Source organism: Penicillium angulare (assembly GCF_028827245.1).
Source record: "Penicillium angulare strain IBT 27051 chromosome Unknown utg000003l_segment0_segment0, whole genome shotgun sequence".
Taxonomy (NCBI): domain Eukaryota; kingdom Fungi; phylum Ascomycota; class Eurotiomycetes; order Eurotiales; family Aspergillaceae; genus Penicillium; species Penicillium angulare.
This window is the reverse complement of record NW_026623162.1, coordinates 4,881,311-4,905,446: the sequence shown is the minus strand read 5'-3', so window position 1 is coordinate 4,905,446 and position 24,136 is coordinate 4,881,311. Positions and strand designations below refer to the sequence as shown.

Genomic DNA, 24,136 nt, shown 5'->3' with positions numbered 1-24,136 from the left:
TACTAGAAAAATACTTAAGATTATATAATATTTTCTCTATCTCTCTTTTTAAACTATAGAATAGTTAAAATAATAATAACTTATAAATACTAATATTAGAACTTAAAAATAAAAAAGAATAGGAAGTTAAAGAGATTTAAGATAAAAAAGTCTTTAATAAAGTACTATATTACTATATAAAATAAATAAAATAGTCTTTAGAATATAACTAATAGAAACTAGTAGAATACTTAGAAAATATAAGAGATATAATAGTTTTATTTAAGAAAAACTAAGCTTATAAAATAATATCCTAATAATACTAAAAACCCTCTAAAACCCCCTTAAATTATCTTTAAATTAATACTAGATAAAGAAAAGTTATATTAAATAAGGCTACTTAGTTAAAAAAGGGGAGAATAAGTAAAATAAAAATAATAATCTCCTTGACTCGTATTAACGAAGACTTAATTGGCCTGTAAGATCACTCCGCAAAGAGCTTGAGCTTAAGTACTTGGTATGTATTGCATAAGTACTCAGTATGCATTGCATAACCTTTAATATTGAAACATATCTATATGACTACCGGGGCTACTCAAATAACATATTCAATGATAGTTTTGAAAGAGAGAACTGTACAGTTTGTGCCATATATACACGCAAATTTTCTTGTATTATACGAATTGATCTATATAAGCTACCACATATTATTTACCATGCATAGCTCGTAACCTCCGACATTACAATGTGCGCAATCTCTTACCATGCTCCAACAATACCAGCCACCGGAATATCAATTCCAGTAGTATATGAGGCACCATCAGAGAGCAAGTATACATAAGCCCCACCAAGCTCCTTTGGGTCAGCTAGTCTAGGCATACCACCATAGTACTGCATCTTGAGATCCCAGTCCGGAGCTTGATCCACAAAATAAGTCATAGCAGTCTTGATAAAGCCGGGGGAAATTGAATTCACACGAATACCATGTTTAGCCCATTCCATAGCCAAGGTATGTGTCATATTCCGCACTGCACCCTTCGTAGCTCCATATGGAGCCGAAGGCGCCGCACGATTGGGTCGATAAGATGTCATAGAAGCAGTGAAGACAATAGACCCTTTGATACCTAGATCAATGAACCGACGAGCAACAGTAGTTGCACAAAAGTAAGCGCCGAATACGTTTAGATTGAACAGTTGGTCCAGCTGGGCGCGCGTAAAGTCGAATGCTGGCTGATGCTTGGTCATGCCTGCATTGGCGATAAAGCCATGAATAGCGCCTTGTGCAGCAATCACAGCGTCTATTGCAGAGCTTACACTCTCTTCAGAAGTGACATCGCAGTGCACGTAATGCAATTTTTTCGGATTTGCTTTTTGTAAGGCGGCGAATTCTTCGCCGGGCTCGAATACGTCCAGACTGAAAATGGCGGCTGCATCGTTGGCTAGACAGACTTCTGCTAGAGCTAGACCAATACCCCTGTTGGCACCGGTAATGGCAATCACTTTGCCCTCGAGTGTAATTTTCCAGTTATAGTCTGGGCCTGGTTGGGTATCAAGGAAGGCAGGTGATGTATTTGAAGTTGTCTGGCTTGTTGCATTGCTGCCATTGATGGCTGGGTTGTCGAGCAGACTGGGAGGCATGGTGTAGAATGTGTTTTCGATACAAGAGTGAATGAGGATAATGAGGATTAACACCAAAAAAAGGAAAAATAGACTGATTTAAGTCTGTCATAGTCTGACCTGCTAAACGGTACACAGAGCTCCATCGCCATGGTACAACCCCACTGCCCACTCTGCCCCAGACTGGTCCGACTACATCTTCTCATGGCAAAATCTGCAGATAAACGACGAACAGAATCCTCCACTTGATTCAACTGCTTCGAAGCGAGCTCGATGTGTGGGGTGATTGGCTTGTGATTGGCGAAAAAGTCTGATGGCCCCTCGCATCGAGCCCACGCCCCACAGTCTTGGCCATCTTGGCAAGTAACTGACTTGGAGAAATGGCGGCTCCGACGATGGACTAAACTTTTACTTGTTTCAGTGCAAGAAACATTAAGATGAATACTAATTCATAAATCCATTGGGTTGCTCACAGCTCGCTTACTGACCCGATCGCTTCGAGACCACTTCAACCGTTTCATTCCATACCCAGGTGATTTACGGCATCAGAACTTTGTAGATACAAGCATCATGAACCATAATCTATCGGAAGAAGTGGCAATTCATAAATCAATGATTCGACATGTCTCTTCAAGTTCAAGTTCAACGTTTTAAGGGCAACGCCAATACTATTCTGTCAACTTCACATCGAGAATATACGTCCCAGCATCGTTGATACATCCGACTGACATTACATTCCATGATGTCTAACAAAGGTGCAACTTCACTTTATACAAAGGCTAGCGAGAAAAAGCTAGAGAGAAACGCGGGTGTCGCCGCCATCCAGCACTTCTTTCAAACCCAGTATCGAACAAGTCAGCCTCATAGTGACCCGAGGTTCTCACCTCAAGTCACGCTTTCAGTAGATGAAGCACTCCGCATTATCATCAACCAATCCCCGGAGCCTATTGCAGTCGATAGCTCAGTGACCACATCTATCATTGGATCAGTTATTGCCAACGATGTTCATGCCTCCAGAATGATCCCATCGTCTCACGTTAGTGCTATCGATGGCTACGCAATAGTCGTGGAGCAAGACGAATCCACACGTTGTGTTTTTCCTAAAACCCTAGCCCTGAGTTCAAAGATCGACGAATACTCTGGGGTACTACGGTCAGACACAGCTGTTAGAATTACTACTGGTGCTCCTCTTCCTCGAAATGCCAATGCCGTGGTCAGTATGGAAGATACAATACTTGACGAACGTGGGGGAGAAAGTGTTGGAATCATTACCAATGACATTACGATAGGCAAAAGTGTGCGCGAGCCCGGCAGCCACATTCCTCTGCACTCACGACTGTTTGCTTGTGGTGATACTCTATCGCCGGTCAGCGGGGCAATCAGCTTACTTGCTTTGGCGGGTGTCTCGACTGTCAAAATATTCAAGAAGCCTCGAGTCGGTATCCTGAGAAGATCCGAAAACCTCGTGGATCTCAATATGCAAATGTGCGAGGCCAGTCATTTATCTGTCTTGTCGGGGTTGGCTTCATGGGGCGTTGAGATCGTGGATCTCGGCACTGTTCACGGCACGTCAGATGAATGGCTATATCATGCATTGCATGCAAACGTGGATATTATACTGATCACCAATGGCCAATCAATCGAACTAGACCTCAAGTCCACTATTGAGAGCACACTGGGCGGTGCCATTCACTTCAATCGTGTTGCCATCAAACCCAGCAGCCATACCATGTTCGCGACAATACCCATTCCTGCTACTGAAAATGTCTCGAGACCCATATTCTCGCTCCCAAGCGACCCAGCATCTGCATTAGTAGCTCTAAACATCTTCGTCTTGCCTTCATTGAACAAAATGAGTGGCCTTGGTGAGAGCGCTCATGCGGTCGCTGCTGAGCCCTGGATGACAACACAGCTAGGCCTGCCTCGTGTGGCCGTTGTTCTGACACATCACTTTCCTCTTGATCCTAGACAAACTGAGTACCACCTTGCTGTTGTGACGGGCTCTCGGTCTGATGCTAGGTTGTATGCGACTAGTATTGGTTCTGGGGCTTTGGAATCGCGTCGCAGTCGTGACCTTAAGAGGAATGACGCGAATGCGTTAATTATACTCCGTGTGGGGCGAGGAGTTGGAATCAAGGGTGAAATTGTGGAGGCGCTGCTGATGGGTCCTATTCATGGCTCGGACACGCGACTTATCTGCTAGGCCTTTACAAGGTTTGCGATAGTTTCCGCAGGCGTACAGGTATTAATGGTATTTATCTGGAAACAATCAATGTCACTATACTTGTAATTGTTAGCAGAAATGTTGCTTGGGTTAGTAACCCATTTAGCTTGTTTATGTTCATCATTCGACATTCATTCAGACTCTACTCGGAGTCTAAACACTTAGAAGACTTTTGATCTTGATATATCCTATTCTATAGCACTCAATTCTTTTCAGGGGATATATCGGCTGAAAGCTCAAAAGAAAATAAGAAAAGATATACACTCCGAAACTACAAATTAATAAAATAGTATATCAAACAGATGTAAGGTATATCATAGGCCAAATTAATTGGACCGGACATAGCCAATTCTCCCTTTTTAGGAGCTTAGTACTAACTCTAGGGATTTTTCTAAGATACTAAGACCAGACTTAATCTAGTCCTCAATAATAGTCAGAGTAGGAACAAAACAAAGATAGCTATCGCCAGCAGTAATAATAAGTATGCTATACTTACAAGCAGCAATAATAATATCACCTACCTTACAAGCGGCAAATAAAGATAGCTATAGACCTAGAGTTAGACTATAGCTACGAATCTTAGAGATAGAGTCAAAGAACTTCTTTTATAGAGCTTAGAAGCTAACAACAAAGACCTTAGACTTCTTCTAGACTATACTTTAGAGCTTAGGGTTAACAAGATAAGTAATAATATAGTAAACAATATAGTAAGCTAAAGGATTTCTATCGAGATAATACTATAGTCACTAGTCTTGATATAGGTACTAATAGTCTTACTAAAAATGATGGTTTTATGTTACGGCATACATGCATGTTGATATTGGAGCAAATGAATCACCGAGGGTTCCAGCCCCGGACCCCTCACGTGAGGCACACGAACCGTGGTTGATATAAACTGCATGAATGCTTGGAAGTAGGAGACTTCCAAGGATTAGTTTCTGTATAACTTCATGAAAGAACTCTATCCAATATCGCCACTCTTTATCTGCCTAACCTATTGACGTCAACCTTATCAGATTAATCTGTTTTTTTATTTGCTTTTAGTAGTAGAAGAGTAGCTAGGTATATTATTCCTCTCATTAATTGATTACATTTGAATTGATTAATTCTAGTCTAAATCAAGATAATGAAATATCAAAAGCCTTATTATTCCAAATCAATTGAATACAGCAGCCATACAGCTAAGCAAAGCCTATGTCTCTATATTTTATGCAAATCACATGATCTTATCAACTACCTCACTTATGGCCATGTTATGGGCGGTATGGGTATGCCCATGGGTCTGCATAGGTCTAATAAGGGAGATGTCCAAGTCCCTCTTCAGGATATTTGGGAAATTCTGGATTCGATCCAAGCTGCTAGTTAGATCAAATTCTGGATCAGTCAATATGGCCACCGGCCTGCGAGACGGCTTTGCCGCTCCAGTCGCACGCCTGAAACCAGCATAAATCGCACATATGCAGCTTGCCACACCGACATCCCGACTGTAGATAAGCGTACAGCATAGGGGGGCAACAAAACGCCCATCGACCATGTGACAGCAATAACGAAACATAATTGGACAAAACCCAAATATGCAGTAAGAAAGGACCAAAAATCGTAATCAATGAACAATTCATTCCTGCATATTGCACATCATTCATTCCTGGTCTTCACCGAGATGCGGGGGCCACATCGAGGGGTCTGGGGGAGGTATCCACTATCCACTGGAAGCCTCACCGGGACGACCAACACAGTTGGTCCAATACAAGGACGCTGGAGCCGGAGAGCCAATTTGGATATGACAGAAGTCAACGTGGATAATAATTTCCGCTGGAAAGCGAATGTTCAGGCCTCCCCAAAACGAAACAAAACTAGGATTTTCTGTGGTCCGCTGCATGTCAGATTACCATGGTGAAGACTTGGCAGGATTGTGGCAATTTTCGAGATAAGACCAAAAAAAGGGATCTGGGGATCTTCATGGGTCGGTCTACTTGCCTGGGCTGTGGAACATGATCCGCGATAGGCGAGGTTCCTAACTGAGCCAAGACGGGTATATCAAACAGTAGTCTTGGCGGATCACCGTCGCATCACCGTGGCGCGACTTGGCAGGTATTCGGAGCGGCTTATCCCTCGCATTTGGGCTTGATTATTGTCTGGGCATTGTAATAAAAAGGAAGGGTATGTCAGACATGTGGCCCCTGTTGTGTAACTTTAATGATGAAAGATAAGATATGTTCAAAAAAGGTTATGTTGGATTGTCAATTTGGCTAGATGACTTCATACTATATGTACCCATAAAGATAGGAAGAAGGATCTGCAATTCACAAAATGGAAAAGGAAAAATAACAATAAAAAGGTAAAGTTAAAAAAAAATTGTTCCCAATATCTCCATCAGATAGGTAGCGCCTTAGAACACCCCGGGTGATTGTCCACCGATTGTTTCCAGTTGGTCAACAGCCTCAAGATCCTGGACTGGACTATTCGAGGGGGTGAACCATGTATGAAGGATGAATAGATCTCTTGACCCATTATAGTAAAATGCATCTGTCGCTGGCAAAGTGATAAAACAAGTTCATAAAGAGCACGGATAAATCAACGAAGTGCGAGCTGATTTATCGAGAGTAACGGCGGGAAGTGGCACCAAGGTATAGGAAACCACTTGGCAGCAGGCCATCGTTCAATTGCTCCTCGTTGGAGGAGACAGAGGAAGAGCTGTCTGATCGGTGAGACTTGGGGGCTGGGTTAGAGCCCTCAGAAGAGGTAGACTCAGCCACGGCCTGCTCATCAGGGCCAGACTCGGTAGGAGACAAAACCAGGAACTTGTTGGCAGGGTTGTAGGGAGCCGAGCTGGTGGCAGAGAGAACGAGGAAACGGTGAGGGGGGGCGATGGTGTACATTTTGGTAATGAACTTTTGGTAAGTTTTGATATGTTAAAGTAGTAAATTGGTAGTTTTGGTAGTAGACGGAGGTAGATAGTGCGATTTTAGAAGGAATGAAGATATGCTGGACTTTTTTAGGGGAAGAGCAAGTTGGGTTGAATGAGAATTAAATCAACAGACGGGTAGAGTCGGCGGACTTTATATCTTGGGATTTTTTTTTTCCACCGTGGACCTTGGAGAATGAGGGGCATACCGGTGTATGATGATGTGCCCGAAGGCGCGTCGATCCAGCACAACTCAGCCGGGGGGAGTGGATACCCGATAGTCACGCAAACCAACAAACCAAGTCCCCTTCCCCCGCGATTACCCATAATCGACAATCCTAAACAATAGGCAATCTCACATGTCTTGGCCCTCTGCAAAATGAAAATCATTACAAAAAAGCAAAAAAAGGGGGGGTCAAAGGCCAAGACGTCACTATTGGACGACTATCACCCCCTTCTGCTCTCATCTTTCCAATTCTTCGAACATCGCCCCTCTTGGCTTTGGTATTTAGGTCACACTGGCCCGGTTAGGGGGTGACTTGGTAGTCATTCTCAGAGCCATGGCAAAAATGCATCTTCTTGGCAAATCAGCCGTCAGCGAGATTTCCTTCTTGGGATTGCTAATCGCTAATTGCGCAATTCATGTGCACGTTTTTCCCACTTTTTTTTCCTTTTCTGTGCAATTTCAGGCACAGTACTCTGTCTCCCGTGACGAGCCGAAAGTCAAAGCTTGGAAAGAACCTCGGAAGATCCGCAGCCAGGATGAGGGGCCAAGTAGCCAGCGTGGGAAGGTAATGGGCTTTCACAGGCTATTAGCCTGTCCACACTCGTATGCAGCACGCGAAATCAGTGCGGAGACATCTTGCATAGTCGCATGTTTCATTGACCATGGTCGGAGCCCCGATTATCTCCGACTCTTGTATTTCTTTTCCCGCTGTGCGCTCGCATGCACAGTTGAGTCCGCGTAGTTTTCCGGGCTCTTTGCAGGACGCGAACCTTTCCTTTTTGCAGAAAAGGGACCGTAAATGACATCATGGCTTCTGAGGGAGATCCTTTTAAACGAGTCGGTAACTCTCCCGATCCCCCAAGGCTGTTTTTTGTCTGAGCTGTGCGGAGTGTGTGGGGAAGGTGTTTCCGGCTGAGTTAAGGGGGAACAGTAGTCGATTCAAGACCGCTCTTTTCATTTCCCCTCATAGACATAGTAGTTGAATTCTGACAAGGTCGCGCAGCATTAGTAGTTCGATTGGAGAAAGAGATAGGAGGTGCCAACTGGACACTAGAGCCTAGGAGGTCATCCCTTGTACTTAGCTGGCAGGGGAAAGAACAACCATCCATCACGTGGTATACTTCTCCTGCACTCACAACTTAATCACTTTCGACTTTTCCAATTTCCTTTGTTCAATTTCCTCTTTTTTCCCTTTTCTGATTTCCCACCGCACAAACCAACAGCGCCAAAATTGCTGTGACGAGGGGTGGGAAGCCTGTGGATTATCGCTGTGCTTTGCCGCCCGGAGCCTCGACGTATCACACGCCCGGAGTCGATCTCCCGGGGCGCCAGGGGGGAGAGCCTCATGAAAGGGTGACCCATATGAGCGCTACTGCGCCACTCAATGAGCACAGTCATTCTGTGCCAGTCGTCGCAGCCCTAGAAATTAATCTATAGGCCCAGAGTGATTCTTGAAGTTTTCTTTAAATCCTTGATACCCTTCTCCATTCGATCGCTCCATTCGAAAGGGATTCCACTATTGAAGCTGTGCCCGTCTTTCTACCACAACAATGAGCTCTCGTTGCGCCTTCTATGAGCTCATTCTCCGCCTCGCCTAGACTAATTACTGGTCAGAGTGCCTTGTCACAATGCAGCCCTGCTGAGTTTATTCTCACTATCACCAACTGCGCCATTATACCGAGCTTTATTGACCTACGCATTTCGATCTGGGGCATTGATATCTGCGCCGCGCGGGTATTCCCATGATCTAGACCTTCGGTTGTCAAGATATGGCTCTTAGGTTCTCAATTTCGAAAGGACAGTAATGATTATAGTTCCCCATTCAAGCGGGAAATTATTAGCTATCGCAGCTTTATGCATTCAAGGTTGATTTGACTATTTCTTCTCCAGCAATGATTCATTGGTTGTCAAAACACCCCAATCCAGCCAACGAAAATGCATGCACTCAATTTTCCTTTCGCAAATATTTGTTCATGGCTCTTCAGTCTATATACACGAATCATGGAGCAGAGATGGAGTGAACACCCACTTGTTCTGATGTGCTATCCGTTGCATTGCCCCCTGACACCTGCTGTGCCGGCCCCAAGTCCCCACCACGAGGGCAGGTAAGGCAGGTGGTAGTTGCATTGACTCACATCATAATCTACCAAGCATGCATCTCATGCGGCAATTTGTCAGATGAACTACATCTCTGTGCCTGGCTCTTTCAGCAAGCACAAAGTGTTGGTGTGATGCGCAGCCTCATTTGCCGAGCGCGCTGCGCACTGGTACAAAATGCGTGGGGCTTTAGGAAATGATGTCAAGTGCTCGCTGCAGCTGCGGAACTCTGATGGAGATTTGGGTGTGGCCGATGTGATCAACAGTTCGACAACCTTGATACATCCCCTGTTCGTTACTAGTCTCTGCATATACCGGGCTCAAAGGCAGGTATAGCCCACGGGCCCTGCCTTTAATGATCCACTTAACCGCCAACCTTGCCTACTGTTGGCATGAAAAGGCATTCGTATAGAACGGTTGATATTATGTCCCCTGTTTGTGCCCTCCACTTAGGTGGACTTTCGTCACCGAGCGAGTGACCACTAAGTCATTAGATGCATACGGCGCATTTGTCTGTTCTGCGCAGCGCCTGTGGAAAAACAGCGATAGCAAATCCAATTCTTTCAATGGGACCTTGGGAAGTGTATGAGTCTTTTTGTTCTTGCACTGCGGCACAGTCACTACGGAATAGCTGCGCTGAGTATTATAAAGCTGGCCGTTAATCCTCTTCATCTCATCAGTATCCAGTGAACAATCCTGAAATCAACTCAAGGACTTTCTAAGCTTCCTTCTATTCTTTCCAAAAGTACTTAAATTTCCCACATATACACCCACATACGCACACTCCCCTCTACCGCCAAAATGTGCTCCGTCTACATCTTCCTTTACGACTGCGGCTGCTCCGTCGAAGAAGGCGGCGTTGTCTACTGTGCGAAAAAGGGCACTCCATCTTGCCATGGCGTAAAGGAGCATTTAAGACGCCGACAGGGCTACAACTGCCCCAAGCATACTACTGGTAGTGGCTAGATGTCTTTGTGCAGAGTACGTGGTCTTCAATCCATCTACTTATTTTTCCATCTAGAGAGCACTCTGCTAATAGTCTCTATTATAGACATGGATGATCTCGCCACACTGCGCCATGATAAGTCGAGGATTACTGTACACAACTTGGTCGATTTCATGAGGTGTAATCACAGCCTTTGCATGTTTACCCATCAGAAAAGGAGGATAATCAGGAAAGCGCCTTGCCACCACATGACTTAGGTGGGGATTATTTTGTTTTGAAATTTTGTGTTGTATCTGGCTTTGGCTTCCGCGCTTGTATGCCTTTGTATCTTTCGGGCCTTTTTAATGATATTCATTTCTCATGTGGTTGTTTCCCCATCTCGCTCAGTGTTCCCTCTCTACCTTGTTTTCCGTGGTTTCAACACATTCCCCCAGCGGAAGGGACAACACCACCCCATTGAATTTATTTTCTTCTTGATCATTTATTCGTTCATTGAATTGAATTTTTCTTGCATCTCATCAGCTATGCGGTCATTACTATGTTTTGGATGAATTTTGAATAATTTCTCGGTATTCATTTTCAGGATTGCGCTTTATCTACCTCGTAATTACGAACTATCAAGTAGACAAATTTACCTCTATATAAAGTGCGATGAGTTCTTTGTAGCATTTGTCAACGTCCAATTCCTGTATATCTCGTAATTTGGAATTTTGTTCCGGCCAAGACCCTAAAATGAACTTGGATCCTTCGCGCTTATGAAATGTCTATCACGGAGGACTCCACGATCAATACTCATTCAAATAGCAAGAACATACTAGTAGAGCTATCTGTCTCAACAGGCGTACCTAGAAAAGGGTTCGAAGTTGATTCAGATTCGTGAGAAGGATAGGAGGTAGACGGCAACAAGGGCGCGTATACGAATTAGCGGGTACAGGGATGGAGGCAAGTTTTCAAGACGAGCACAATTCCAAATTATTCCCAAGTGATCCATCCACATTAAACGAAGCCCACGAGCGAGCCAGCGTCATCCCTCTCTCGGAATTATAATAAGGACAGTTTTCTGTCCAAAGAGACACGCCGAAATCCTTGATCAAAAAGACTGGGGTCCATCTGAAACCCCTCTTCGAAGCGAGAAAACGGTTAAGAAGATGCAGATCAGATCCAGCCACGCACACATGGGCCATATCAGGGTTGACCACGTTGTTTTGCGTGGGTATGAACCATCTCTTGCATATCCTAGCCCCATCGCGGCACGGGGAACAAAGCGGGAGCCACATAAATGCACCTAGTAATTCTGTCACATCCCCGAGCGAAGATGGCTGCATGAGAACAAAGGAGTTTGATTCCATGCATTCCATTTCAATCACCTGCCCTACTTACCGCGGGATGAAAATCTCCGATCTGAATCCCGGAAGCCTTGTCACGACTTCCTTCCAGGGGTGACTAGAAATTCCGTGGAGGCACCAAGGACAAAGAGGAAAGGACGTGCGAGAGATTCCAGGTTGTCATTGGTGAATCGGGAAATAGCCCAGATATCCCAAAGTCCGATGGCTTTGGAGTCAAACGAATAGATTAGTGGCAATAAACGCGAAGGTGGAACCCGTAGGTATCGATAGGATGGCAGCCGCGGGAAGACAATTATGGGTTGCATTAGGCCCGCATGGGATTTTATCAGCTGATTCTAGACTTGGAAATTTCCAACGATTGCTTGCTTTCTATGGTTGTGGCAGTGAAATGATTTGAGTCTCATGATATACGGAATAACGGGAAAGATAGTGAGTGGCCGGTTTTTTCTTTGTTTTGGAAAGGAAATGGGTCAGGCAGTTTGAGGCCTTGGCTGTTCAGTGGACAGGGGTTGCAAGTTTTCTGTGTTGACGCAATCACACTGTCCGGGGGGTATAAACCTTGCCCCAAGGCGAGTGGCGGCCACGAGGATTGGACTCTAGGACCCCTCTGATATTATCTTCTTTGTCTGCTTATCCCTGGGCAGCAATGTACATGTATCCATTCTGCCTGGCGTTACGAGAAAGGGGGACCGGAGGATCCTGAGAACCATACATACAGCTCTGGGGGCCATACGTTGGCTTCGGAAATCTCGGGCTCCCCGATGAACTCCAGAATTTAGGGTCCCACCTAGCTAGTGAGCCGCCGGTTCCTGTTGATGGGCAAGTCGAACGGTATATTCCACACTAACATGTGTGGATATGGTTCCTCGATACGAATGCTTCACAAGAGCAGCCATCATCTGAGCTGTGGAAAATCATACATGCCTTTTGCGCATGGAAAGCGAGCATAATTTGGTGGCTTCAAGCATTATCGCCAAGTGTGGCTCTGTATCCAATGACGCTAAAATCGATAGCTCAACGATCGCTATGACCGGAACCAGACTTTGAGAAGGCGGGTGGAGCGCCACGCTGGATCACGCTTCATCCTATGAACAAGACCATTAGAAACCCGAAAACACGACCGTAGATCAATTGAGATGTGACAAATGACCTGTAATGATTCATGGCCATTTATTGATTGCCTTTAAGCTCGTGGCATCGCCAGGAATGAAAGATCTCAACTTAATGATCTGCAATGTCGTCCACAAGTCACGTGACACCGCGTCAAACAGCGGGTTTCCTTAGCTCAGGAAGCTTTCTCCCTCTCGCGATCCCATAAGAAATAATAAAAGTCAATTTGATATTGCATATGTGATGTCCATCGAAGTCGATTGGGCAACGGCCACCTCCGGCCCAGACGGAGAAGCTCTGGCAGAGCGCATCCGCTCATTTGTCCACGACAAGTTCCAAGAAGTTGCACTACCACGCTTCATCCGCTCGGTCCAAGTGCACTCCTTCGACTTCGGCACTATAGCACCTGATCTCGAGATAAAAGATTTCTGCGAACCCTTTTCGGACTTTTACGAAGAAGACGACGACGATACATCCGCCACCTCCGAAGAACTCGTCGAGCAATGGTCTCACTCAGATTACGAAGATGAAATGCCTCTAGGCCACAGCCCCCGTAACCTCGCTCACCACCCATATCCAGGCGAGGGGTTTCAACCTTCCGCGCTTCGCTCCCCACTACCACTCGGCGATCACCTTAATCCGCATTTCATGCCTCGCGCAGGAACCCCCGGCATTCCGGGCGGAACATCAAATCTGGGCTACCACCATCTAATGCTGGGTGGTCTTTCAGGAACTCAAACGCCCCTTGCAGCCGTTGCGGGTGGTACACCATTTGCAAGCGGCTGGTCCGATTTGGGAATAGGACATGCCGGTAGAGTTCCACGTGGACCTGCACGCTCTTCAATGCATCAGCAACGCCCAGATCTCGATGTAGACACTACACACTCTGCTTCTCGACCTTCTACTGCAAATACACATCCTTCGCATCCTTCCATCAGCCAGAATACTGGAAGTAGTGGCTCAAATCGCAATAGCGCCGAGAACCCCGCTGATATCCCGCAGCCATCTGTTGAAGATGCGATCGACGACGACCCCACTATGCCAATTCCACCGCGTATGCGTGAACGCCGACCAGATGATTTTCAGATCCTGTGTCATGCGAAATACGCCGGTGATGTGCGCATGTCACTTACCGCGGAGATCTTACTTGATTACCCCATGCCCAGCTTTGTGGGTCTTCCATTAAAGCTTAATGTAACTGGTATTACATTTGACGGTGTGGCGGTGGTGGCTTACATTCGTAAGCGTATACATTTTTGTTTCCTATCTGCTGAGGACGCGGATGCATTGCTCGGTTCTGAAAGTCAAAATCAAAGTAGCCAGAATCCTGGTGAGGATGGACGACCAAAGTCTGGGGAGCAAAAGCGACAGGGTGGATTATTACAAGAGATACGGGTAGAGAGTGAGATAGGACGGAAAGAAGATGGGAAACAGGTCCTAAAGAATGTAGGGAAAGTTGAGCGCTTCGTTCTTTCACAAGTGCGCCGCATCTTTGAGGAGGAACTGGTCTACCCCAGTTTCTGGACTTTCCTGGTCTAATGGACCTTCATTACGAGGCCGCCATTTCATATATACCGGGTTCCTGGATAATAAATAAAGATAGTTACGAATTTCATGAATAAGAGAAAGATGATTTATGACTCGAGAGAATCCTATCTGCAATGCAAGATATTATTGTTCCGATAAAAACATCATGAATGACCAAAATGCACAGGCTTCCAGAAACAGAAGCAAATATTTCAAGTTCCTGGCTCTTCCACGAACTCCTTTGAAAATTCCTGGTCTGATAGGAACGGAGGAGATTTCCAACCGGAAACTTCGCCTCTGAGGTGCGGGACAAGGGCCCGAGAAACAAGTTTTTGAACAGTTTTTAAATAGATGTGTCCAGAAGGATTCCTCGACAGGCGAGATCCTTCGGCGAGAAGACAAGAGATAGAAATAGCAATCTAGGCCCCAAGATCGACAACGGAGAGCGAATATGAAGCATCTCGCACCATTCAAGGATTACGACAGACTCAAAATCCCATTGACAAGACTTTACGTCGTTATCTCAAGGCAAGGACAGATTTACTGACCCTTCTTCTCGTTCTTATCTCCCTTGCCGACAGAAACCTCATCACCAAGCTTGTGATATTCACGGGTCAAGCCCTCACACTGCTTCTTCAGGGTCTCGATATCACGGTCCTTCTCAGCGAGCTTCTTTTTCAAGCTGCCAATCTCGCCAACAGATCCAGCCTCAGCAAGACGGGCGGAGTCCTTGCCACCAGCCTTCTTGTCGCCGTCAAGAAGCTTGACGCGGTCCTCGAGACGAAGGACCTCCAGAATCATGGTGTAGGTTCGGTTGAGAATCAGGGAAAGGAAAAGAGTGAAGCCACAGAGATACATGTTGCGTTGCGAGTAGAATTTGCGGGCCTGCACCTCCATACGGTCAGTGCCGAGATGAGCAGCTCTGCGACTCGAGTCTGTTAGTTATGCTTTCAGTGAAAATGTGACTGAGGACATCTTACCCAAGACCGGCGCCATCCTTGGTGAAGGCAGCGAGCTCCTGTTGGACCCGGTACACGCGGTTGACGCTGTCGAGGAAAAGAATCAAGATGAAGATGAAAGTGATCTGATATGGGTTAATTGAACTGATGAAACTGGGTCCTGGAATGGGCAAATTACCTTCAATCCGTATTGAAGCTTAGCGATAATGGGGCTCTCCGAGATGAAAGCAAAAAGCTTGCGTTTGATGGTGAATGGCAGAGGGATGATGAGGGCCAAGAAGACGCCCATCTCAAACACCAGGAGCATGAAAACCTATCCAGCGTAATCATATTAGTTTTCTGGTATCCGAAATTGAGTATGCGTGGCCTTGTCGCGGGTAGACATGTAGAGTCTGCTGGTCGTGCGCGGCTAGGCTCCAACCATACCACCACCGACCCAAGCTCACAACAAGAGCACCAGGAGGGAAACTATTTCGGAGACACATACAAGACTGTAGTAAAGAGTCATCTTGGCGACTTTAGTCGATCAAATGCCCCTTGGGATTGATTGTTCGAGCTGACCAACAGGGGAGTGGGGGATTGGGGAGCTCCGGGCTGAATTGAGTAAACAAAACACCAGCAAAGTAAAGGGGTTAAATGTAGGGTGTTCAAAGAGTATAAAGGTCAGTCACTGAAAATGCCGACGTGTTGAATTGGGCAGGAGGGGAAATTGGAAGAGTCGCCGATGCTGATGCAAGGTTCCAAGGTTGTTGGCCTTTATGGGGAGTTTTCTGGGTTTGGGGGGAACAGACGTCATCGAGTCATCTACCACGTGACCTGGTGGGCCCTTCAGCTATATGACGCTGTAAGATCAGCACTCATGTGAAAGTTAATGCTTGTGCTAAGCTCCAAAATTAAAGTATTTCTATTGTCGGGGGGTCTGTCAGAGCTAAGAGCCTAAGATTCTTATGTGTATCGCTAGTTTCGTGTGATTTAGGTATTATCAAGCATTGAAAATTTAAAAATTTACAGCACCATGTAGACACCGAATGTTGCGTGTAAAAGTCATAAGTTGAATAAACGCTAGAGAAGGCAATATTCCATCAAATTTACATGGAAGAATAATAATGCATACCCTCTATGTACAAATCAGATTTTACTTTTCATATCCTCGTCAAAACAGTTTTAACCTTCAGCCTCCTCATAAGAATTGGACTTGTGCTTAGGCTCAAACTTGAAGTCCTTGTGTGCAGGACCCAGGAACATCTCACTAAAACATACCATGTTAGTTAATGTTCATTGAAATTAATCAGAATATGAGACAGAACTTACGTGATCTTAATCCAATCCTTGTAGTTTCCACTTCCCATCAGAGTCTCCATTTCATTACGTCCACGGAAGGCAGGGGGTCTATCGTTCATGTGGGGAGGAAGATACTCGAGCAATCCAATAGGAACATAGCGATAAGTGAAGCTGAGCCATTCCAGCATGAATCGACGAGTCTGACCAATACCGTACTCATCAGATCCCCAAGCCTCAAGACCATATTTGGCAAACTTCTCAATATACGAAAGACGCTCGGATGCAGACTTGTCGAGGTACTGACCAGACTGGATCTCCTCGAAAAGCCATGGCTTAATCAAGGCACCACGACCAGCCATGACGGAATCCACACCAGCGTTTTGGATGTGGTTATCGTAGTCAACATGCGAGTAACAATCTCCGTTTCCGAGAAAGTAGGTCTTTCCGCCATTTGGCTGGAATCGAGCATCGGGTTCCCGGATCGTGTCAGTGACGATATCGGTCTTCTCATTCATACGCTTAATGAGAGCAGCGCAGTCGGCGATATAGCTCCAGTCTGCTTCCTTGGTATACCGTTGCTGTCTGCTTCTGCCGTGAAGAGTAATTGCTGCAACACCAGGAGGTCCAACGTTGAGGTATTGGGATTCGTGACCACCCAGAATAAGACGCTCGGTAAGCTTCAAGGCAACTGGGTTGTTGTCCTTGACTCCCATGCGGATCTTGACAGTGATGGGGATCTTCTCTGAAACCATGTTCATACCACGGATGATCTTCTCCAGCTTGGAGTGGTGGTCTAGTAGAGCAGAGCCTGCACCCTCGCGGAAGAGAAGGTCAATAGGGCAACCACAGTTCAAATCAATAACACGTAGATTGGGTGTGAATTTTGAGAGAAGCTCAGTGGCTTTGACTGCTTGCCATGGCTTATTGGCAGCGATCTGAGCTCCGAACTTGAGATCTTGGGAGTTGTCATAACCTTGAACCACATTCTTTCCCTGGATAATAGAAGGAGGAAGCATCTCCGACTCATGCGACTTCATCAATGCCCACTCGGACTTGGCACCTTGAATAAGTGGCATACTCATGGCCATTTCCGAGTATGTGAATTGGGCACCAAGGTCTGTGCAAAGTCTTCGGAATGGCAGATTTCCCTGGGTCGTCAGAGGCGCCAGAGTGGGTGTCTCAGGTCCAAAATAAATGCGACGCTTTTCTGAGGGCAGGAAAGGCGGGTCAGTAAAGTTTGCCCGCTGCTCTTCTTTCTCTTCTTTCTTTTCTTCTTCGACCTTCTCAGTTTCCACCTTCTCTTCTCCCGCCTTCTCTTCTGTCGCCTTTCCTTCTTCTACCTTCTCGGCATCAGCCTTATCAGCATCACTTTTAGCCGCTTCAACATTCTCGGATTCTTTCTGGTGGCGTCCATGCAGGAATTTCTCCAGTTCCTGCCCAGACTTAATAAGCCAGTCATTTACAGCATTCGCGCGGGTTGTAACTTCTCGCTTCCGGGCAAGTGAAATCTTGTCCTCGTAAGAAATAATATTGACGAGGTTATCATCGTTTGCAAATGATATTTTAGGCTTGGCTGCGACCTTGCGCTCCTCATCTTCCAAAAGTATGAGCTCCTTCCTGCCATCCTCGGTCTCGCGCTCCGTAGAGTGCGAGTCAACGAATCGACATTTCCACCCAGCGGTACACCTGCCCATAGCCTCGTAGACGGGACAGAGTCCATTCATGGTTGTAAGGTTCTCACGCTTGTGTTCGCTCAGATAAAGGCGAAGATCGTGTTCATGGCGGCATTTACCCTCGAACTTGCACTCGTTCGGTGAGAACTCAGGGGTGAAAGTTCTGGATGGGCAGAGGTTCTTTTCATCCTTGGAGCTACCGAAGCTACGGTTCGTATTTTGGCCAGTCTTCTTCTTGTTCTTCTTCTTATCCTTCTTGTTTTGCTTCTTGCCGTCGCGATCATCATGGCCAGCTGCTTCGGCGGCATCGTCAAGGTCAATTCCGGGCTCGGTGGGAGGCGTCACGATGGGCTTGGATTCGTTTTTAATGAGGTATCTTGAATTGTCGAGCCGTTAGTCAACGTAAATTTCCAGATGGATGGAGAGCGAAAAGACATACTCGGCTTTAACAGGGGCAGTTCCCTTTGTGTACAGGGGACGTTCCGAGTTGTCGCCATTGGCGCTCGAGGATTCCTCCAGTCGGGCTTTTTTGGATGGAGGCTCTTCAGTGCCGGAGCCAACATCGCCGATGTCGCGAATTGCGATATTCACCTCGGGAGTGGCATTGATAGCCTCTGAAGGCGTTTGGTCTGTCGAAGCCATAATGATAATAGCCCGTATGCAGTAAAATAGGCTTTCAAAAGCCAAAGTAGTAATTCAAGCCAGAACTTGGACGAGGAAAAGAAGCGCCCTGGAGGTCTCCGATCTATCAAAAATTCGATGCCGCGGAGTGGCGGGAGTTTGTGCTGTTTGTAATTATCCAATGTTATGATTGGTTGGGCTCATGTAGTGGGTCTAATATTTCTGCCTTGGATATTGGGCGTTAGGATTGAATGCGACCGAACGAAATTGCCCAGGTGGACTTGGTGTGAAATTATAGAAAACTACTAGTATACGTTGATATAGTACAAAGTTGCTGTTGATAGGGCTCTTGCTATGTAGTCTTGGTCGATTAGACCTGGACGCAGGCTAAAGACTGTAAAATTTTACACCAGTGAATGTAGTATATATAGTAGTAGTAAACAGGTACTGTGCGGGTAGTAGTATGTCTTTTGTTTTAAATCGGAATACGAGATATCTGAACGACTTTCCCCACATCAAAGCCCTTTGCTTGGGAGAAATAATACCCTCGCTGATTGCTGACGACTTTCTTTGATGTTGTATCATCGACGAGTTCAACATTGTAATGTGTGTGACCATAAGCCCACAGGGCTACCCGCGGATTCTTCCAGCATTCTTCCCTCGATAGATCCGTTGCAAAACCAGAAGATAGCGGACTATTAACATGTCTTGGATCAGAAGCACGCTCATCGCCCCCGAGAGGACTATGGTGAGTAAAGATAATTATGGTGCGCTGAGGTTCCTCGGTCGTGATGCGCTCAACCTGGCCATTAAGCCACTTAAGGTCCTCTTCATGAGCAGCAGAGTGATTCTCGACCGTCCAGTCTTTGATATAGTAAAAGTCATTCAAACCAAAACTGACTTTCTCGCTATGCTCCTCGGCAACCTTCGAGAACAATGTACATCCTAAGATTGTGATATCGGATGAAAGATCGTACCGAGTTTGGTCTAGAAAGACAAAGCTGCCGAGCGACTCATCTCTAGAACGCCGATCATCTATTGAAATAGAGAAGTTGTGCACGCACTCCTTTGTCTCTTCCCAGGTATTGTGGTATGGTTCATGGTTGCCTAGGAGAAAAAGGACGATTCTGAACTGTTCGAGTTGCTTCTCGATGAAAGGGAAGAATCCCTCATCAGTGATGACGCCTATGTCGCCTAGAAGCGCCAAGTATGGTGCCTTAGGTAGAATCTCAAATACATCGTAGGCAGCCGGTTTCTCAAGATGGAGATCCGACACAATCTGTAAGTCGGTCATTGGAAGACAAAGGAAAATGTCGAACTCCGCAGGAGAAGATTACCACCTTTCCTATTACAGATTGATGATTCAGCGCGGGCTTAGATCCTATATTACTGTTTTTGTATGTAAAGCACACGTAAGCGTACGTATAGACTATACAACTAGCCTATACGAATTAGGTAAGATCGCTTAACTCGATTGAGTACCTAGATAGAAGAACCCTCTCTAAATAGTATTAAGTTATACTAGTTTATATACGTTCACCCCTATCTAACAGTTATAAGCCCAGGATCGTCGTATAGAATTAGATATTTAGAATAGTTTCTAACTATATACCTCTATACGATTTAGACAGGCTATAGTTAAGCAAATAGGTTAGATTACCCTTAAATTCGCAAAGCAATCGCTATAAACGAAATTTATTAGCTACCTATATACCCTAGTCGAATCGAATCAAACTAAGATAGAAAATATATAGATTGTAATAGCTAGTTTAGATAAAGAGGAGTTTATAATAATTCTAGTTAACTAGAAGCTTTAGTCGGAAGTATACTAGAGAGTCTAGATAGAATATATTAGGTTAGTAGTAAATTTAGAAGGAATATAGGACTATATTAATCCTAATAGACCTAATAATAAGATCTTAGAGATTCCTATAGCTCTATTAGAACTAGAAGTCCCTAAAGATAATTATAGATAACTAAAAGATCTTAAAGATCTATCTAAAGATAAGATCTAAGTATAGGATTTAAAGATAAGGATCTATAAGAGATCCGAATTAAAATATATAAAGCTCTTAAAGATAATAATATATTTAAATAATCTTATTACCTAATTATTAGTTACTAAATATTACTTTCTAATTATAGATAAAGACTTATTAAGAGAGAAACTTTTAAAACTAGCTAAAATATTCTACCTAAAGCCAGAAAGCCACTAATAAGAGCTTTAATAAGTATAGAGAGTAATAATTTAATTATTTAACTAATTAGTTAATATTAATTAGTAGATTACCTAATAGGATTCCTTATTTAAAAAAGAGAAGGTTACGAAGATTTCTAATTATTTACTTAGAGATATATTTACTATTAGAGACTTTCTTAATATTATATAGAATATAGATAATACTTTTTATATAGGTTAGAAATAAGAGCTAAGTAAATACCTAGACAAAGTTAAATTCTATAAAGTAATAGTAGATTATTAATATTACTATACTAACCTATCTATAATATCCTAAAGATTAATATTAAAGATAGTATTTATAATACTAAATAATTAGTTAGAAGCGAAAGCTTTAGAGCTAAAACAATTAGATAAGAAATAGAGATATCTATATAGATTGCTAAGATATTATTTCTTAAAGTACTTCTATTTTAATAAAACTATTTATCTAGAGGGATAGGAACTCTATAAGAATATAGTTAAGAAAGTATAAGAGAATATTAAGAAGATAAGCTAATTAGATTATGATTAAATTAAGAAGATATAATAGAAAAAGAAAGAGGATAATATAAAATCATATACTTAGGAAGAGATAATATTTATAATATCTTATTTCCTAATCAAATAAATAAGCTCTCTATAATTAAGCTAGATTATTAACTCTAGAGCCTTAGTCTATATCTATAATAATTATATAATATTTAAATATTTATTACTATAATCTAGTAAGATCAAAACTAGAGATATATATATAGAAATCCTTAGAATTAGAGAAGTTATAATAATAAGTAATAATCCTTATATAAAACTTCTAGTTTGTCTATATCTTAAAGATATATAGTATATACTAGGATTCTATATAAATATAATCTTATATAACTAAATAGAGTATAGTAGGTTCTATTAGGATCTAAATAAAAGTATAATTATCTAGAAAGATATAAATAAACCAATATTAGTAGTAAAAAGATAGAATAGTTTATATATTATTAATATTATAGACTCTATATTAATATATTTAGTATTCTCTATCTATTACTTAGAGAAACCCTTAATATTAGAAGTATTTATAAAGAGATAATATTAATATCTAGGATATATAACTAAATAGAATCTTTTAAGGATTTAAAAGATAATTAAGGGTATATAAATTACTAAAGAATTAAATAAAGATAAATAAAACTATCTAGAAAAATATAAAGTTTATTAGCTTACTAAGATAAAGTAGTAGATATCCTAACGATTAAATATAAGAAGATTTAGTTGATTTAGATATATTTACTTTAATTTAATCTAAATAGATCTAGGCTATAATAAATACTATTAGATTATCTATTTTTATATAGTAGGAATATACTTATATATTATCTTTATATATAAATAAAAAAGCAGCTGTCAGAATATTATTAGAGAATTTATTATATATATAAGAAATTAGTAGAATCTACTAATTAAGATATTCTATTATAATAATAAATAATCAACTAGCCGTATAGTTAAAGATTTTATAGCTAAATAAGGCTTTATAGTAGAATATAGTATTATTAATACTCTAGAATAGAATTCCTTTATAGAAAGATCTAGAGAGATAATAATTATAGTTAGTAGAAGCTTAATAATAGATTTAGACCTACTAAAAGCTTTTTAACCTAAAGCTGTCTAAGTAATAGTATAGATTCTAAACAGATTACCTATAAAAATACTAGATAGGAAGTAGATTATCCTATATTAGGAAGTACTAATACTAGTATTAAACTCTTTACTAATATTTATTAACCTTATAAACCTAAAAATATATAGTTATTATATATATATAAGAAAATAAGGCATTCTAAACGCTAATAAAATACAAATACATATAGAAATAGGTTATCTTATTAGATATAAAGCCTTAAATATCTAGAAGATTTAGTTTCTATAATAAATAATAGTCTAAGAGGTCTAAGATATGATCTTTAATAAGAATAGATTCTTTAATCTGTAAGATATTATAATTAAATAGATTAGAAATAATATAGAAGTAATATCTTAGATAGATAATAAATTAAAGTTAGATATAGAGAGAGATCTAACTAATAAATAATCTTTAATCGGTTTATATATATAGCTTAAATCTTTAAATCAGTTAACTAGTAATTATAAATAGTAACTAAAAGAAAGGGATTAGTAGCTTTTATTGCTATCCCTAATACTTAACAGAATAATTTAGAATAAATAAGATCCTATTAATTAACTCTAAGATAAGCTTATAGCTATAATTATACTATATATACTAAGAGATATTAATAGAGATATAGATAAGTATAATATTATTATAAGAAGTCATATATAAAAGCTAAAAGAATTTAGCTTTTATACTAATAATAATCATAAAGATAGAACTCTCTCTATCTTTACAATAGGATTAAATAATATCTGTTTATATATAAAAGCCTATAAGAATAAGCTTCTATTCGCCCTAGAGAACTAGTAAGAGATAATAAAACATCCTTACTAAGAAGACTTTCTAAAAGTATTAACACTTAAACTAAAGATATTTAAATAGAAGGAAATATACTAGATTATTTAATAACCAAATAATCAAAGTATCTAGATTCTTTTACTTTATTAGGTATATATATATAAGTTTAATAGCAATAGCTTCTTGATTAAACTAAAAGTAAGAATCTATATATAAGGGGATCTATAGAAGATTATAGCTAAAGAGAAATATTTAGCTATATTAGTAATATAAATAATAAGAGCTGTCTTTACCTTAGTAGTAGTATTTAATCTTAATATTTACTAATTTAATACTATTAATACCTTTCTTAATAATATACTTAATAAAGAAGTAATAATAGAGTTACTAGAAGATTATTAATAATCTAAACAATACTAGAAGCTTATAAAAGTATTATATAGCCTACAAAAGTCCTTATATCTATAGCAAAGAGAAGCTATAAAGATATTAATAAAACTAGGATTTTAGGTAATATAAGAAGATCTCTATCTATTTATAAATAATAGAATTATTATCTTTTTTTATATTAATAATATTATTATTATTAACTATCTTTCCTAAGCTAAATAAGTATAAGAGCTTAGATAATAGCTTATAAATAAATAGGAGTTAAGAGATATTAATAAGACTACCTAGTTCTTTAGGATTTAAATTATCTAAGATTATAACTATAAGACTCTCTAGCTTTGTTAAGATTTGTATATCTTTTTAATAGTTAGCTAATACTATCTTACTTATCTTTAATAAATAGTAATACTATTACTGAATATATCCTTTCAGGAGTTTAACAACAAAACAACATCTAAACAGATCTATAAATATTAATAAAAGGTTAGATTAGCTTTATATACTACTATAATAATATAACTAGATATTACTAAATATACTACTATTCTTATAT

General features: G+C 41.7%; 7 protein-coding genes across 7 annotated transcripts; 2 read left to right on the top strand and 5 right to left on the bottom strand.

The window, feature by feature from the left end:
- Positions 1–738: 738 nt before the first annotated feature.
- N7478_003857 (short-chain dehydrogenase) lies at positions 739–1,617 on the bottom strand (the record flags this gene model as incomplete). Its single annotated transcript, XM_056920071.1, has 1 exon — positions 739–1,617. The coding sequence occupies one exon, from the start codon at positions 1,615–1,617 to the stop codon at positions 739–741; it is 879 nt and encodes a 292-aa protein (XP_056783229.1).
- Positions 1,618–2,338: 721 nt separating this feature from the next.
- N7478_003856 (MoeA C-terminal domain IV) lies at positions 2,339–3,799 on the top strand (the record flags this gene model as incomplete). The annotated part of the gene is made up of 1 exon (XM_056920070.1): positions 2,339–3,799. One exon carries the CDS (start codon positions 2,339–2,341, stop codon positions 3,797–3,799), a length of 1,461 nt encoding a protein of 486 aa, XP_056783228.1.
- Positions 3,800–6,414: 2,615 nt separating this feature from the next.
- N7478_003855 (uncharacterized protein) lies at positions 6,415–6,699 on the bottom strand (the record flags this gene model as incomplete). The annotated part of the gene is made up of 1 exon (XM_056920069.1): positions 6,415–6,699. One exon carries the CDS (start codon positions 6,697–6,699, stop codon positions 6,415–6,417), a length of 285 nt encoding a protein of 94 aa, XP_056783227.1.
- A 5,994-nt stretch (positions 6,700–12,693) lies between these two features.
- mdm12 (ERMES complex subunit MDM12) lies at positions 12,694–13,989 on the top strand (the record flags this gene model as incomplete). Its single annotated transcript, XM_056920068.1, has 1 exon — positions 12,694–13,989. The coding sequence occupies one exon, from the start codon at positions 12,694–12,696 to the stop codon at positions 13,987–13,989; it is 1,296 nt and encodes a 431-aa protein (XP_056783226.1).
- Positions 13,990–14,517: 528 nt separating this feature from the next.
- N7478_003853 (putative BAP31 domain protein) lies at positions 14,518–15,444 on the bottom strand (the record flags this gene model as incomplete). The annotated part of the gene is made up of 4 exons (XM_056920067.1): positions 14,518–14,899; positions 14,958–15,061; positions 15,115–15,249; positions 15,424–15,444. 4 exons carry the CDS (start codon positions 15,442–15,444, stop codon positions 14,518–14,520), a joined length of 642 nt encoding a protein of 213 aa, XP_056783225.1.
- A 656-nt stretch (positions 15,445–16,100) lies between these two features.
- On the bottom strand, positions 16,101–18,532 carry dus3 (tRNA dihydrouridine synthase DUS3; the record flags this gene model as incomplete). Its single annotated transcript, XM_056920066.1, has 3 exons — positions 16,101–16,185; positions 16,248–18,266; positions 18,330–18,532. The coding sequence occupies 3 exons, from the start codon at positions 18,530–18,532 to the stop codon at positions 16,101–16,103; spliced, it is 2,307 nt and encodes a 768-aa protein (XP_056783224.1).
- Positions 18,533–18,986: 454 nt separating this feature from the next.
- Positions 18,987–19,805, bottom strand: N7478_003851 (Ser/Thr protein phosphatase superfamily; the record flags this gene model as incomplete). Its single annotated transcript, XM_056920065.1, has 1 exon — positions 18,987–19,805. One exon carries the CDS (start codon positions 19,803–19,805, stop codon positions 18,987–18,989), a length of 819 nt encoding a protein of 272 aa, XP_056783223.1.
- Between the last annotated feature and the right edge of the window lie 4,331 nt (positions 19,806–24,136).